Source organism: Rhinoderma darwinii, chromosome 10, assembly GCF_050947455.1.
Source record: "Rhinoderma darwinii isolate aRhiDar2 chromosome 10, aRhiDar2.hap1, whole genome shotgun sequence".
NCBI lineage: Eukaryota > Metazoa > Chordata > Amphibia > Anura > Rhinodermatidae > Rhinoderma > Rhinoderma darwinii.
The window spans coordinates 86,361,441-86,378,248 of record NC_134696.1 but is presented as its reverse complement, the minus strand read 5'-3'; the positions used below and the strand labels follow the sequence as shown (position 1 = coordinate 86,378,248).

At 43.0% G+C, this 16,808-nt stretch overlaps 1 protein-coding gene across 2 annotated transcripts in view; it reads right to left on the bottom strand.

Moving 5' to 3' along the window:
* Positions 1–16,808, bottom strand: part of POLD1 (DNA polymerase delta 1, catalytic subunit) — a 120,567-nt gene that overhangs the window by 18,578 nt on the left and 85,181 nt on the right. For both annotated transcript variants that reach the window (XM_075840166.1, XM_075840167.1), the window contains one exon: positions 8,699–8,812. In XM_075840166.1, coding sequence (XP_075696281.1) covers positions 8,699–8,812 — 114 coding nt within the window. The remainder of the gene's footprint in view (positions 1–8,698; positions 8,813–16,808) is intronic.

Below are 16,808 nucleotides of genomic sequence, written 5' to 3'. Positions count from 1 at the left end.
AAGGTTGCTACGCTCGTCTGAATGTAGCCTTTGGTGGAAATACAATGCTGAGAACTGGGGTACACAAATTCCTGTTCTCGGCCGGAGAGCAAGACGAGAAAAGGACAGTTGGAAACGGTTTCCTAGACTCCAATGTATTTTTCTGGAGAGGGTTGACACATGCCTAGCTGCAATGCGGAATTTGGGGCCCCTCGTTCACTACAAAACTCAAACACCCACATACCCTACTTTTATTAAAGGTCTGAAGCTTATATAAATTTGGCGCATTTTACAACTACTTTTTGTAGACACTTTTAAATTTGGTGCTTAAGACACAATAAATTTTGCGCACACCACATACTATACTTGAGTGTTCAATCAGCGTGTATTTGAGCACCAAAATACGAGCCAAAAAAAGTTTGATTAAGCTTCCGATTCAAATAGGAAAGCACCCCAGTACATACGCTTTTTTTACGCAAGCGTATTTAGAAAACGTATCGCGTAAAAAAAGCGTCAGGTCAATTCTTTCGTGTGTAAACCACGCCAAATGTTCTCATAGTCAAGGGGAGTCCTAATTATGCACCACAAAAATGCACAGAAAGCCTGCACAAAAAAAGCATAAAAAAAACACGCCGAAAAGGCGCTTTCGAAAAATGCAAGCGTATTTGACACATTTACACGTTCTATTATTTGAGCGCCATGTAAACATGCCCTTATAACGCATTATTTATTCTGATTACAGATTGCCCAAATCATTCAACCATCAGTGCTAAAATATTAGGGAACTTCAAAAATAGCAATTTATTAGAGTAACTAAGCCCTCATACGCACGACCTTAGTGGTGTGCACGGGCCGTGATATGCAGCTCAGATGGCCGGGAAGTGCCACCTGCGGCTGCCTGCAAATCGCGGGCCGTGCACATGGCCGCGTGCATTCATTTCTATGAGCTCCTGGGCAATGCACGGACAGTGGAAACAACGGTCGTGTGCATGGGCTCACTGAAATTAATGGGGCCGCAATTCACCCGCAGATTTGCGGCCGCAAAAATACGTTCATGTGCATGGGGCCTAAAACTTAATGTTTTAGTCAAAACAATCTGGCAGAAAAAAAAAAAGAGAGAAGAACACGGCAGCAGGTGCTGGAATCTCAAAATCTAAGTGGTTGTAGGGTTCCCGTTAGTACTAGCTGTAGACCACCATTTCTAACAGTCTATATCCTGCTGATGAGATTCAGTATATAGTATACAGACTGTCTATAGCCTAATAATAGGAGAGCCAGGAAGACACCTCTCCCCAGTGTCAGACTGAGATTCCACGAGCTCACCTCAGTATTCTGATGAGCCCCTCACCCTCCACCCATACAGAACACGTGGACGTCCACTTTTAATGCCATCGTAATAGTCGATGTATGTGCAATAGATAGACCCTAATGGCAGGTGATGGTCTCCAAAGTTAGCTCAAACCGGAGTTGTCTTCTGCTGGACCTGCGGGTCTATTATTGTTCCGGAGTCCATCACCTACTATGTAATTCCCTAACATTTTCCATAACGAACTTCCAATCCCAAAGTCAAATCAAGCAGCTTGTTTATGTTGTGTGAAAACGTTTGCATTCATTTACATAAGTAATAAATTAACAGTGTGCTTTTCATATACAAAAACCATGCCGTCCAGTTATCAGTTGGTCTTGGCTGCAAGGTTCGGTATTAACGCAGATGTAGATTATATTGTAAGCTCAGCAGAACCTGAAGATCACAACAGCGGATACCCGAAGCCTAACAACAAGGTAAACACACAATAGCAATATATCTCAAGAAACCTATAACTTGTTCTATTACCGGTATCATTAATTGCAGAACGATCGTTCATGGTCGCACAAGTGACCCATATACATTCAATTTGATACTCCTACGAAAATTTCCAACATGGCCAACCAGTTTAGAAGATGATCGTTGGCCATCGGGGAGTTAAAATGATCTTTCACTAATTTTCTAACTGATGAACGTATGTTATGGTTGAAACCGTCCACTTTTATCAGCTTTGTCTAATGTGTACGGTCACCTTAGGTGCGCGGTGTACACGGAGGGCCAAATGGTGCCTCTAATAGGCCAGAGGATTAGGCATGTTTGGAGGGGTGGGGGCCCTTTCTCCTGCATATTTTTGGATTCCCCTTTTTGGCACTTGGGTGAAGAAAAAGTGTGATCATGGGCTTACAGAAATATCAAAGTAATTATTAAAAAGGATTCTCTCAAGATAGCAACCCCTTTTTGAAGTCAAGCCAGCCAAACTGATCCTGTGGGACTGGGTTCTCTAAGTCCCGGTGATCAGCTATTATTGCATAGCCAGATGCAGCTTCCCTCGACATTTGCCCTGATCAAATGAATGGCTGTGGCTGTAAAGCATTGGAGGGCCAAGTCCACCAGAATAGCTTTCTGTTCTGGCTCATAGAACCGGACCTCCATTTATGACATCAATGTGCCCTAATAGGACAGGAGCGGTCTTCATGAGCACATCCTGACAATTTCAACAAAAATCAACCAACAACCCTCCCCCAACGTCTTCCTAAAGAACCATAGGTTCAATGGGTTAACCTGTCAGAAGTGCCGACGTCACGTACCTCACCCCCACAATTGACATAACAGGCCCATTCAGTCGAGTTGCACATATAAGCAGTGTGTCAGATGAGCACATGCGTGCTGTTATGTGGCAAATACATGGTATTTAATCTAGTGCAAATCAAATAATGACGCAGGTGTTTGTTGGCAGTCAGCCTTTTTAGTAACAAGAAAGTTGACACAACATACAGTTATTTTATTTGCATTACATCTCGCATTCAAATTCTCAAAAAGTCAAACTGTTGAAACCACCATTTAGATGGCAATGTGATAGCACTAAATGGCAGCGACTTTCTTATAGAAGGTTGTGAATCGCCATATGTGCTGTGCCACATAAGGCAAAGGCTGGGGACCATGACCTTCAGTGTAAATGGAAGGTTCCCATTAAAGCTGGTCTTTTAATGGCTATAAAAGGTACACTGGTTTGCATCTAATAAATGCCAACATAATGTTCACTGGTCAACCCTATGTTCTATGGGTACATGCAATACAAAATCTAAAGCCTTTCAGAAGTCCACTTGCTTCTCCATCATTCCTTGATCTTGGCTGGATCTGGAGAAACAAACTTCCATAGGATATGCCATAAATGTACAAAAGATGCGGGTCCCACCTCTGGGACCCACACTTATTGTAAAGGATCTGCCAGACACAGCTTCTGTGTCGACACCCGTGGTTAATCAGTCTGCACCTGCTCCTAAGTCTGATAGAGTGACTCGATCTGCTACCACTCAGGCTGGGAGGCTGAGGAGTGGGAGAGCCTATCGCAGCCTGGCCAGACTGAGCTAGCTCCCACCCTCTATTTGTTCCTTCATTTCCTGCTTCTCCTTTGCCTGCGACTCTGCCTGTTTCTTGGATCTGCTGCTGCTGCTTGTACTATTGTCATCTGCTTCATATTGACCCTGGCTTTACGGACTACTCTCCTGCTCTGCGTTTGGTACCTCGTACACTCCTGGTTTGACTCGACTCGTTCACTACTCTTGTTGCTCACGGTATTGCCTTGGGCAACTGCCCCATTTCCCTTTGCTTCTGTGTACCCTTGTCGGTTTGTCTGTCGTGCACATATTGAGCGTAGGGACCGTCGCCCAGTTGTACGCCGTCGCCTAGGACGGGCCGTGCAAGTAGGCAGGGACTGAGTGGCGGGTAGATTAGGGCTCACCTGTCCATCTCCCAACCCCGTCATTACACTTATCTCTAGAATGGCGACCCTTGACCCCTAGCCTACCTTGTCCGGCTCCTGCTTATTAGGAAGTGTCCGTGTCTTTAAGATCACCATGACTACTGGTCTAGCTTCTGGGCGGTTCGGTTTACTTCCTCAGCCTATTCCACTTCTCTGTCTTCTTCCTGTCAGGTGTAGGGTGGGGTATTTATACCTGGCCGCCTTCGTCTTTCTTTGCTTGTGAATTTTCTCCTTTCTTATGTGTGGTTATCTAGCTCTCACTTACCCTGTGCCCTAGACTTCTGGACTTCTTGGAAACTGACCTCGGCTTGTCTCTCGTTAACCCCTTGTTTAACGATTTTGATTATCTGCTCCCGGCCAGTTCTGCTCTCTGCTGTACCGGATTTCCACTAGCTCTGTTTTAGACTTTCTGTTTACCCTTTAGCTGTCTAGTTACCTGTTCAGGTATTGCACCTCTTATCCAACACTGAACTCTGTTAGAACAACCTGGGTTCTGTGCAGCAAAAACAGTCCCGCCTTGCGGTGGGCTCTGGTGAATACCTCAGAGTAGCCTTAGATTCTGTCGATCTGAGTTGTGAGGGATTTGGGGTTGATGTTTTATTTGCGCGCTTAATCCCGACAGTCTCCAGCAGCCTTTTGGGAATTGCACAACCAATGATTCCATAACACCGCTGCTCCATGGCAACTGATAGACGAGGTGATAGGGAATACAGAAATAGCCGAGCTCGATGAGCTACGCTGTTTTCGTAACGCTCATAGATGTAAATAGAGGTTCTGGAAACAACTGTTCACGTAGCTTCCAAGCTCTGTAAACACGGTTTGCATCGTAAAGTCCCCTTCGGGGGGACTAAAAAAAACCAAATCAAAGTAAAGCAACTGGTTGAATTTAAAAAAAATATAAAACAAAAAAACTATCCCCATTCACATAAAAAATGTAAACAAGAAAAAACAAGAAACATAACTGGTATCGTTCGAAAACGATTAAAAGATCCCGTTATTTAACCAGAAGGATGAACAGCGCAAGTAAAAAAAATTGTCACCTCGCGTTCCCGCAAAAAAATAAACCCCAAACACTGGTACCAATAGAAAAAAGCTCACCCCGCAAAAAACAAGACCTCACATTATTTTATTAACGTAAAAAAAAAAAATTATGGGTCTTTAATATCGCAACCCAATTTTATTTTTGTAGCAAATAGTTTTTGTTTTGTAAAAGTTGTAAAGCATAAAATAAAACAGGAACAAACTATAAATATGGTATCGTCGTATTCGTACTGACCCGTAGAATAGAGTTAACATGTATTTTTTACTGCACAGTGAATGCAGTGATAACAAATTCTAAAAAACTGTAGCGGAATTGAAGGGTTTTGGTTTTTTTTCAATTCCACCCCACAAAATAATTTTGAAACGTTTCTCAGTAAATTAAACGGTACAATTAAAAAACAAAATTCGTCTCGCAAAAAACAAGACCACATACGGCTATGCCGACAGAAAAATAAAAAAAGTTGTGACTCTTGTGCGGTTACGAAAAAACTAAAAAATGAAAATTGGCTATGTCCTTAAGGGGTTAATTGCATCTTCCCTATGGGCAATGAACCGGTGTATATCTCCCCTTCTTTGCAACTAACGCAATGTTAACAAACACGGCAAGATGGAACCAATCTGAGGGTCAGGATAGCTTTCGCTTCTTAAAAGTTTGAGAAAGGGGAAGGGCAAACAAGGATCAGGTCCTTCTGTTCCAGGTAGTGTGGTGCCTGGACAAGCAGCTGAAGGGCACAGTGCTTTTGGAACCCAGTCTCATCTATGAACGACCTGTGATCAGCAACCTTGTGGCCCAAGCCCATAATGATATGATGAATGCATGTAACTCCCTAACATTAGTGAAATCAAAAGCTTTTTCGTAATATTCTTGACAGATTGGAATTCTCGCTTGGAAGCTTTAACATGCTAAGAAATTGAAGCCTGGGACCAGCCATGATCCGGAATCTATTTTCTATTATTACACCATTGTTCTTGCTTATTTTTGAATCGTCAGAGAGGATATTGAGCAAATGCAGCAAAAAAAATTGAGGAACTTTCTCTAGCACAATAAGAAATGGAACAGAGTTCTGGGAAAAGGGACACCCACACTGCTACATGTTTTTTGACAACGATGCGATCTTTAAATTTCCGCGAAATACAACATTTTTTGGATAAATCACATATTTCCGAAAATGAAACCACCGATAAATAAGATCAGATATATCATCAAAATTTGAAGCATCTAAAGCTTAGGAGTACGGATTTATTTTTTTAAACCCTGTAAAGGGATTGTCTAATCACAAGCAATACCTTTATTATATGAGCCATATCGGCGATTAGCTGATCACAACAGGTTCTGATCTCAAAACACTGGGCAATAGATGGAGGCCTGAGTCTGCCTGTGCTAGAGTGCCCTCTATGACATCCATATGCCTGAATGGGCCAACACCATAAAAAAAACCTTTTTTAATTTTATTTTTGTATTGCATTTGATCTATTTAAGGAAAAAAAACACATTGTTGCAATTGTTTTTTGTTGTTTTTTTTAAATAAAAAACAAAACAAAAACGGCAGCATTTCTCTCCTGCAACTTGGATGTATTCCAATACATAGAAGGCTGCTCAGTGCCGATTAGTTTGAATTCCGTCAGGTAGGCTCTCCCAGAGCTCACTTTCTGGCCTTGACTTTTCCTGAACGCTCATCTAAGCCCAATTCTGATCAAATCAAAGTATCTGGTATGTTAAAAGCCATAATGCCCAATCCTTCTTTCCTGACATCTGCCATTGGAGGGGAGTCTAGACACCCACCCATACACTTTAGACAGTTGACCAGTCTTTATACTTTTGCATCCTATTAAGGGTTTTGTTTTTTTCCCAATCTTAATCTTTTTTTTATTTTTTTACTATATGTACATTAAGTTTCTGCATAGTCATCTGCTAAAAGACATTAATGGAGGAGGGCAGCCTTGGGTCCTTATAAAGGACATGGGCAGCGTGTATAACGTGGTGAACCATGGTGACTGCTTTTACACAAAAAAATGGAGCCGGCTTTCTTTGTTAACCCTTGCAACCCAATCGCAAGTTATTAACCCTTACAATCAAAAAACGTCCGTAAATAAAAGCTCCTGAGTTGTCCCCTTCTGTAAGGTTGCTAAAAGGGTTGTATAGAATTAGAAAGTGTTCTGATTTTTCCTCGGAAACAGCGCCACTCTTGTTTGTGGTTTGTGTTTGGTATTGCAGCTCAGCTTCATTCAAGTGAATGAGGCTGATCTGCAAAACCAGACACAGCCCACAGACAAGTGTGACGCAGTTTCTGGGGAAAAAAAAAAATAATATCCTTTTTTTTCTAATTCTGTAGAAACTCTTTAAAAGTTAAGTATATTGTAATTGAAATATTTCTATTCAATGGCTGACGTATTGTTTTCCTATAAACAATATAACCAAGGAATGCTTAAAGCGTACCGAACATTTCAGGTGACTTTTCAAAATAAACCGTCATATGTGTGTACATAAGGAATAACACTATTTCTGACCATTATAGGAATATTCTGCATTATTTATCAGTTTCTCTCTCTAATTCTCAGTTCTCTCTCACCTAGTTGGCGGAGCATGACGGATATCATGTCTCCCATACACAGCATGGAAGAGATTATACAGCAGTAATGGGCAGTGTAGCTGAGAATCCAGCACTGGGGTGACATAGAACTCTTAGCAGCACGTCTGTGTATTTCTCACTCTGCTCCCTCCCCCTGCTTACCGTTCACACTGCGTAAACTTACATGCAACTTGTGTGTTGCTGACTAACTCTCTATAGAGAGGCAGTGAAGTCACACACCCCCACCTTCGGCCAACAGTCTGTCACTCTGTAACCAGGGACATACATTGCTTGACAACAAGAGGTGGGCAAGTAGATTACAGGAAGGGAGACACCTAGTGGCAGTAACTTCACACAGAATTTGCATTGCTAAAACAACAACATTTTAACAATAAGTAAATTACAAAGTTGTTCTGTCAGGTATACTATTCAATTAGCATAAGTGTCCATTTATTAACTTAACAAAAGTGTGTAACTCAAGGACTTAAACTCTGCTCACATTTGGGTCGGAGAGGCTCTGTCAGATTTCCATGCAACACTATCCGTCCTACCAAAATTACAGAGACCACGATGAAACCCATTATAAGTAAATGGGGTCCATCCGGCGCTGGTGGTGTCAGTCATATGATAGATCCAGCACTGCGTCACGCTATAAACTGAAACCACGACGCATACGTGAACAGTTGAGACTTTTTTCTTTATTTCAGCATTTTTATACATTTCATGGGGAAATGCATAACAAGCTGTACCCAACCTACTTTACCTGATAAGTTAAGTGATCACTTATAAATGAGAAGTACGGTGAAGCAATAAAAACTGAAAATGTATTAATGTGCAAAATGTGACCAAGTGTAGGTATGAGTCCCGCGCCTCAGTGCAGCCCACTGGGCAGAAGCCGGAGAAAAAGCACCTTCACTGCTCCAAGACTGTTGGTCTGTGAAGGTCAAATATAAAATTATAATCGCTCTAACAATAGATGTTCAGTCTATTCCTCCTACTCCGTTACAGAATGAGGAAATCCTAAAGTCCCTTGTGCAAGGAAGAATTTGAAAACTCCTGCAAATAAAGTGCTAAATCCAAATATCACCAATAAAAAAACATATAAAGAAGAAAGGCTGGCTAATGATTAAGCAGATTGAATAAGTCGTATAAGATAAAAAAACAAAACATGTCTGCTTTCTTTCAGAAACAGCGCCACTATTGCCCATAGTCTGTGTGTGGTATTGCAAATCAAATCAATAGGGCTGAGCAGCAATACCAGACACAGCTAGAGACAAGAGAACGATCATCTACTCCCCATGATCAAGACAAACCACTTACCATCATGGTTTAGCGTTGCTTTGCATCCAATGCAGGTGCTTCGTTTCTTTGCAAATGCCATTAAGCCCCCAACCTTGGAGGTAAGGACAGTCTTGCATCTTGTGTGTTCTCCCTCTGTAAAAAAAAAAAAAAGCAACAATCGTAACCTGATGGAACTATCCTCTATAAAAGGAGAAACTATTGTTATAAAACATCGATTAAGGCCCCTTACACTTTACGGTTACATGGCAGCGCAGTGGTTGGGCTGTCTTGCCGTTCTGAAGCCAGGGGTTTGAAGCCAACATATGTAAAAAGTTAGCATGTCCCCCTGTGTGCACGAGTTACTTCCAGGTCTCCAGTCTCGTCCCATATATCAAAATTGTAAGTAGGTACTTATAGTATGCGTTTTGAGGATATTAGATTCTAAGACCTACCAAGTACACAAGAGGAGATCTGAGCGAATTTCCGGTGATGCTATATAATAACCCGGCAAAAAATGTGAGCCTATATATCTAAATATGAATTAACTTAGCTGTGGTTTCCAATAAATATCCTTCAAACACAATAATCAGCCTCAAACTAATAGTCAATAAGAATTACAATGAAAAATGAATCGTCAATATACCCATTATACGCTTAACCTTTTTCCACCCGTGCTTCGCAGCATCACCGATTTGTTTGGTGCAGTTTTCCCTGGCAAGGTCCGGCAGATCTAGAGTATAATGCCAGGACCACTACATAACAGCACCCTCTCTCCTTATCTTTCGTCAGAGAATGATATGTATGTTGTCACATCTCAACACAGCATGCCCAAACATGAGAAGATGGGTACAATGTTTTGCACTGGGTTATCACTAGGGCTCAGAATGACACAGGTACGCAGTGCATACGTTTTTCCCAGAGTGTACCTTTAGCCCAAAATGTGACTCAAACTCCTCTATTGTTCTACTGTCCGACTCCAACTCCTTTATAAATGGCTCATGTATAATAAGCCCGGTTGTCTGCTCGCTGTGTATAATTATATGTGTGGTTGGTAATGTTGTAAGAAAACAGTGTGCAACCCGATAACTATGCAGCTATATATTTATATGTCCGGGAAATCAGGTGCAAGTCTGAATGGAAAAAAATAAAAAATTTTAAAGTGTATCTGCTATATTAGGACTTGCCTTAGGTCTTCCTGTTCTCTGTAGCAGTTCTATGACGATGGCAGGCACGCCAAGTCAGGGTTGATTTAACCATAGGGCAAATGTGTGCATCCTCTTTAGCATTCCTGGTTGTCAGGGAGACAGTTTCCCAGGGTAGAAGGGAGGAGCGCAGAGTCAGCTTATTCTGAGCCCAGCACTGCCACGGCATAACGGTGCCACACTAGTTGAGCGGATTGGCTGGGCACAGATGAGGAAGGGGGATGTGAATATTTGGGCAACGAGGAGGGTTGCACAGCAAAGCGGGAGCACGTGTTTTTACAGGACGCTACAGCACAGCCCTCAGTGCAGCCCGACCACTGGGAACAAAGACCATATTAACCCTCAGAGCTTAATGTCCGCTGCTGAGGGTATAGTATATGGCTCCCGTTTCGCTGTGCTGGAGGATGGTCTGGTGAGTGAAGGTGGTGGTAACTGGGCCCATGCCGGGCCATTCTCAAGATGGCGGGTGGCAACACGCTGCAGGGGGTCGGACACAGGAGCCCTCCCTGGCGAAGATGCTACGGGTGGCGAAGCAGAACTCTGTGGTTCTCTCCACACTAACCTGTTAGATTGGAGACTTGGAGGACATACTCATGCTCCGTAATGATTTGGAAAAAGTTGCAGAGCGCACTACAGCAGTTGAGGGGAGAGTATCAGAAATGCAGGATGCTCTCCCGCCTACACGACATGATGTGATTGCACACTCTCAGGCAGTGGCTGCCCTGCAGGCAAAAACAGACGATATGGAGAACCGGCTGTGCCGGAATAAAGTTCGCCTGGTGGGATTGCCAGAAAAAGTGGAGGGCAATAACCCCGATTACTTTGAAAAATGGCTGATTGACACTTTTGGCAGGGACGAGCTGACTCCATTGTTTGCCGTGGAACGTGCCCAGGCAGCAGACCACCAAGACCTGTGCTGATCAGGATTCTCCATTATAAGGACAGAGACCGGATACTACGAAAGAGCGACAAGATATTTCAGTTAATAGACTTTTCTATGGAAGTACAGAAGAAAAGGTCAAAATTTATTGATGTGAAGAAACGCCTTCGTGCCCCGAATGTTCAATATTCCACGATGTACCCGGCGAAGCTCCAGGTGGTAGCACTGGGCAGCACGTAATTTTTCGAAAACACCTCGGGAGGCTGTAAGATGGCTGGACAGTCATGAAAGGAACTGAGGAGATCAGCAGGAGCTGAGGGAGACTGATCATCTGCGTGCAGCTTCAGGATGGAGAAGATGCCGCAATAGTGAGATATTGCAGAGTTCTATGCTCTCCTGCAGTGGCTGTCGTGGGGGCTATTGTTTTCTGTGTTCTCCTTTGACAGTGGACCGTTCAGTTGGTCGTACGACCCTTATTACAGGTTATTTGTGGGTTAGCGGGATATGCTTTCACTTGTTCATGGCAGTGGGAGATACTGCAGTAGGGGGAGGTTATAGGTACAAGAAAGTTATGTTCAGAAAGATAAGACTGTACGAGTTGAGCACAAGCCAATGTGCACCTGCATCGGCTAGTGGGGACCGTGTGTGTCGCCCTGACCCTTCTAGAAGGGGAGGTTTACCAGGTTTTAGGGGGGAGAGAGGGGGTGGGGGAGTTACACAGCCTATACCTAGTAAAAAATATTTTGATGTCAGTAGAGTGACCATGTATAATGTTGTTTGTAATAGGGACCCTTAATTGTTTATCCTGGAATGTCAGGGGAGTGAGGGACACGAAAAAAAAATAAAAAAAAGTCATGCAATATTTGAATGTATCAAACAACAAGATGCTATGGTAATTGGATTACAAAAAACTCATATGACTAGGGAGTCAATATCAATGTTACACAGAGTGTGGATAGGACATAGTTTCCACTCATATCACATGACTTATTCCAGGGGGGTGAGTCTCATGATACACAGAGCCCTCCCTTTTGTGAGCCATTCCTCCTTTGCCGATGGGGAGGGGCAGTATGTGGGAGTACATTGTACTTTGTACCATTGGGAAAGTATTTTGGTGGTGGTCTATGTCCCTCTGCCAGTGTTCCTCTGAAAAAGATAGTGGAGGACCTATCTAATCTCCTAATGCAATAGTGGATGATGGGAAGGATAAATTTTAGAGGGGTGGTAGGGGAAGTTCAGGATGGAGTGGCAGCTTTTGAAAGGCTCATAGGGGAGATAGGATTGAGAGATATTTGGAGAGACAAACATCTGGGAACGAGCCAATCCTCTTGCATGTCTTCCACGTACCAGTCGCTATCTAGAATTGATCTTGTTTTATGCTCCTCTACGGCCGTGCCCTTTATTGCTCGAGTGGAGTATTTACAAAGGGCATTATCAGATCACTCCCCTATGTTGCTGACCTTAGTGGTAGGTGAGAGGTCCAGTAGGGGGTTGGAGGAGGAATGCGTTTTGGCTGAAATTGATGGATAGCGGGAAGATTTAAAGGGGTTGTCCGAGATACCACCATATTTTCAAAAACCCCTTTAACGCATGTAATTTCTAAATGTAAATACATTTGGAATATACTTACATTTTACAAAGTGGCCCCGTTTCCACATCCTGCCGTGGGGAACTTGACTGGTGACGTCACTCTCTGCCGCTTTATTGATCTTGAATTCTTTGTAGGCTATACGACACGTCAGTTGTCACGTGGTGTATATTGGCTTCTTCTGTTGTAACGCGCATGTGCGGCCCCTGCTGTTATCTCGAGAACAGCAGAGACCGCGCATGCGCGTTACGGGCTGTGAAGCAGAAGAAGCCGATATACACCACTTGACAAGTGACGTGTCGTATACCTGGCAAAGAATTCAAGATAAACAAAGCGGCCAGAGCCAGTGCAGAGAGTGACGTCACCCGTCAAGTTCCCCACGGCAGGATCTGGAAACGGGGCCACTTTGGAAAATGTAAGTATATTACAAATGTATTTACATTTATAAATTACATGCATTAAAGGGGTTTTTGAAAATATGATGGTATCTCGGACAACCCCTTTAAGCCCAGATAAAAGAGTATTTTCAGTTTAACATTGGTACGGTACCACAGGGGATTCTCTGGGATGAAATGAAGGCCTGGTTAAGAGGGGTTTTTATTCAGGATATAAAGACAATTAAAACCAAATCTAGACACCTTGGGGACAGTTTATTGGAAAGAGTGACTGAGACTGAAAGAAAACATTTAGAATACATCAGAATCTCTTAAGAGCTGGATAGAAGCTTATAAATTATTGAAATAGTATCAATTGGCCAGAGTGGACAATAAACGTATGTTCCTTAACCCCTTAGCGCACCAGGACGCACCGGTACGTCCTGCATTTAAGTGCTTTAAGGCCTAGGGACGTACCGGCGCGTCCTGGCTAAAAACTGTCACCCTGTCAAAGGACAAGGTGACAGAACTGTGCCGTCAACTGTTTGTGACAGTTGACCGGCACAGTAAGACGGCAGGGGACCATTCACAGCGGTCTCCTGCCGGCGATCGCTGTGATTGGTCAGTCAAAGCAGACTGACCAATCACAGCTCCATGACGTGTGTATGCGATGGCGCTGGCTCAGAAGCTGAGCCAGCGCTATCACCTCTTGTAATCAGATGTCCGACGCCCCTCTGCAACGGCCAGGACCGGAGCTAGGCTCCGATCCGGCCGATTAACCCCTTCGATGCATCGATCAACGTGATCGATGCATCGAAGTGTCTTGTAGCCTGTCGGCAACCACGATGGTTGCCACGGGCGCGGGTGTCAGCTGTCATTGTCACAGCTGACATCGTGCCCTAACGGCCAGGACCGGAGCAAGGCTCCGATCCGGCCGATTAACCCCTTAGATGCAGCTATCGCTGCATCTAAGTGATTAGATCGTACCCTATGGTTGCTAATGTCAACCATCGGCACCCGCGGGTGTTCCGATGGTTGCTATGGCAACCATAGCCTAACAATCGCTTCCTAGTACGGAAGCCTATTAGGCCCCGCCGGGAGGCGAAGCCTAATAGGCTTGCTGTCAGTGAAGCACTAATACACTGCACTATGTAGGTAGTGCAGTGTATTAGAATAGCGATCAGGGCTTCATGCCTTCAAGTTCCCTAGTGGGACAAAAAAAAAAAGTTAAAACAAGTTAATAAAAATGTTGTAAAAAAAATAAGTTTCATGTTAAAAAAAACACTATAACAGCCTTTTTTCCTATAACAAGTCTTTTATTATAGGAAAAAACAAAAAACATAAAAAAAAGTACACATATATGTGGTATCCCCGCGTCCGTAACGACCCAAACTATAAAAATATCACACTATTTTACCCGTACAGTGAACACCGTAAAAAAAATTAATAAAAAACTATTCCAGAATCGCTGTTTGTTAGTCACTACCCCTCGCAAAACAGAATAAAAAAAAAAGGGATCTAAAAGTTGCATGTACCCCAAAATTATACCATTAAAAAACGCAGCCCGTCCCGCAAAAAACAAGCTCTCCCACCGCTTTTTTGACGGAAAAATAAAAAAAGTTATGGCTCTCAGAATATGGTGAAACAAAAGTGATTTTATCGTGCAGACGCTTCAAAGCATAAAAAAAAACTATATACATCTGGTATCACCGTAATCGTACCGACCCGCAGAATAACGTAAAATTGTCATTCATAGCGCATGGCGAACGCCGTAAAAAAATAATAAAAAACATCAGAATTGCAGGTTTTTGGTCACCTGGCTTGCCAAAAAAATGAAATACTAAGTGATCAAAAAATCGCATGTACCCCAAAATGGTACCAATGAAATCTACAGATTGTCCCGCAACAAATAAGCCTTCACACAGCTCCGGTGGAGAAAAAATAAAGACATTTTGGCTCTCAGAATATGGCGATGCAAAATGTGCAAAGTGTCCAAAAGCTGATAAGATCGGGCGCCATTTATCAGTGTGACACCGGCCACACATCTGTGGATAATTATTTATTTACCCCATTATTATACTCTTATTATACCCTGATGTTCTCCGCACAGATTACATATGCCCCCACATCATAACTGAAATACCAGCAAAACCCCAAACAAAACAACTAGCGAGTAAAATCCACGCTCCAAAAGCTAAATGGTGCGCCCTGCAGCGTGCCCAAGCAGCAGTGTACGTCCACATATATGGCATCGCCATACCCGGGAGAACCCGCTTAACAGTTTGAGGTATTTGTCTTCAGTGGCACGAACTGGGCACAAAATATTGTGCACTAAAATGGCACATACCTGTGGAAATTTGCAATTTTCACTTTGCACCATCCACTGAGCATTCATTTCTAATAGAGAAAAAAAACCTGTGTGGTCAAAATGCCTTGAGGGGTGCAGTTTCCAAAATGGGGGTCACTACTTGGGGGTTTGTTTTACTATTTGACCTCAGAGCCCTGCCATTGTGGGCTAATGCTGCGAAAATCACCAAAATAGGCCTCACATGCGCCTTTCACTCCTAAGCCCTGTCATATGTCCAGGCAAATGATAAATGCCTTGAGGGGTGTAGTTTACAAAATGGGGTCACTTCTCAGGGTTTTACATTCTACTTTGGTACCTAAGAACGCTCTGCAAATGCGACATGGCGTCCGTACACCAGTCCAGCAAAATCTGTGCTCTAAAAGCCACATGGCACTCAATTTTGAGCTCTGCCATGTGCCCAAATAGCAGTTTAGGGCCACACATGGGGTATTGCCGTACTCGGGAGAAATTGGGTAACAAATTATGTGTTGTTTTTTCTCCTATTACCCCTTGTGGGAAAAAAAATTGGGTGCAAAACTACATATTTTTGGGAAAAAAAATAATTTTTCATTTTCACTGCCTCATTCTAATACAATCTATGAAACACCTGTGGGATCAAAATGCTCAGTACACCCCTAGATGATTACCCTGAGGGGTAAAGTTTCCAAAATGGAGTCACTTCTCAGGGGTTTCTACTGTACAGGTACCTCAGGGGCTCTGCAAATGCGACATGACACCCAAAAAACAATCAACCAAAATCTACATGCCAAGTAGCACTCCTGCCATTCTGAGCCCTGCGGTGTATCCAAGCAGCAGTTTATAACCACATATGGGGTATTGCCGTACTCGGGAGAAATTGCTTTACAATTGTTGGGGCGCTTTTTCTCCTTTATTCCTTGTGAAAATGAAAACAATTCAACATTTTAGTGGAAAGAATGTAGATTTTCATTTTCACTGCATAATCCCAATAATTCAGCAAAAAAAACTGTGGGGTCAAAATGCTCACTATACCGCTAGATAAATTCCACGAGGGGTATAGTTTCCCAAATGGGGTCACTTTTGCCGGGTTTGCACTATTTTGGCCCCTCAGTGGCTTTGCAAATGTCACATGGGGCCGCAAACCATTCCAGCAAAACTTGAGCTCCAAAAGTCAAATGGCGCTCCGTCCTTTCTAACTTCCGCCATGTGTCCAAACAGCAGTTTATTACCACATATGGGGTATTGCTGTGTTCAGAAGAGTTTGCTTTACAAATATTGGGGTGTTTTTCTCCTTTATCGGTTGTAAAAATGAAAAAATCTGAGCTAAAACGACATTTTATTAGAAAAAATTTAGATTTTCAATTTCACTGCATAATTCCCATAAATTCAGCAAAACCCGTGTAGGGTCAAAATGCACACTATACCCCTAGAAAAATTCCTTGAGGGGTGCAGTTTCCAAAATGGGGTCACTTTTGGGGAGTTTCCACTGTTATCGTCCCTCCAGGGCTTTGCAAACACGACATGGCACCGAAAACCATTCCAGCAAAATCTGAGCTCCAAAATCGAAATGGCCCTCATTCCCTTCTGAGCCCCGCCGTGGGTCCAAACAGCAGTTTATTACCACATATTGGGTATTGCCGTAATCGGGAGAAATTGCTTTACAAATGTTGGGGTGCTTTTTCTCCTTTATTACTTGTAAAAACTAAAACGTATGTTTTTTCAGAAAAAAAGTAGATTTTCATTTTCACAGACCAGTTCCAATAAATTTAGCAAAAAACC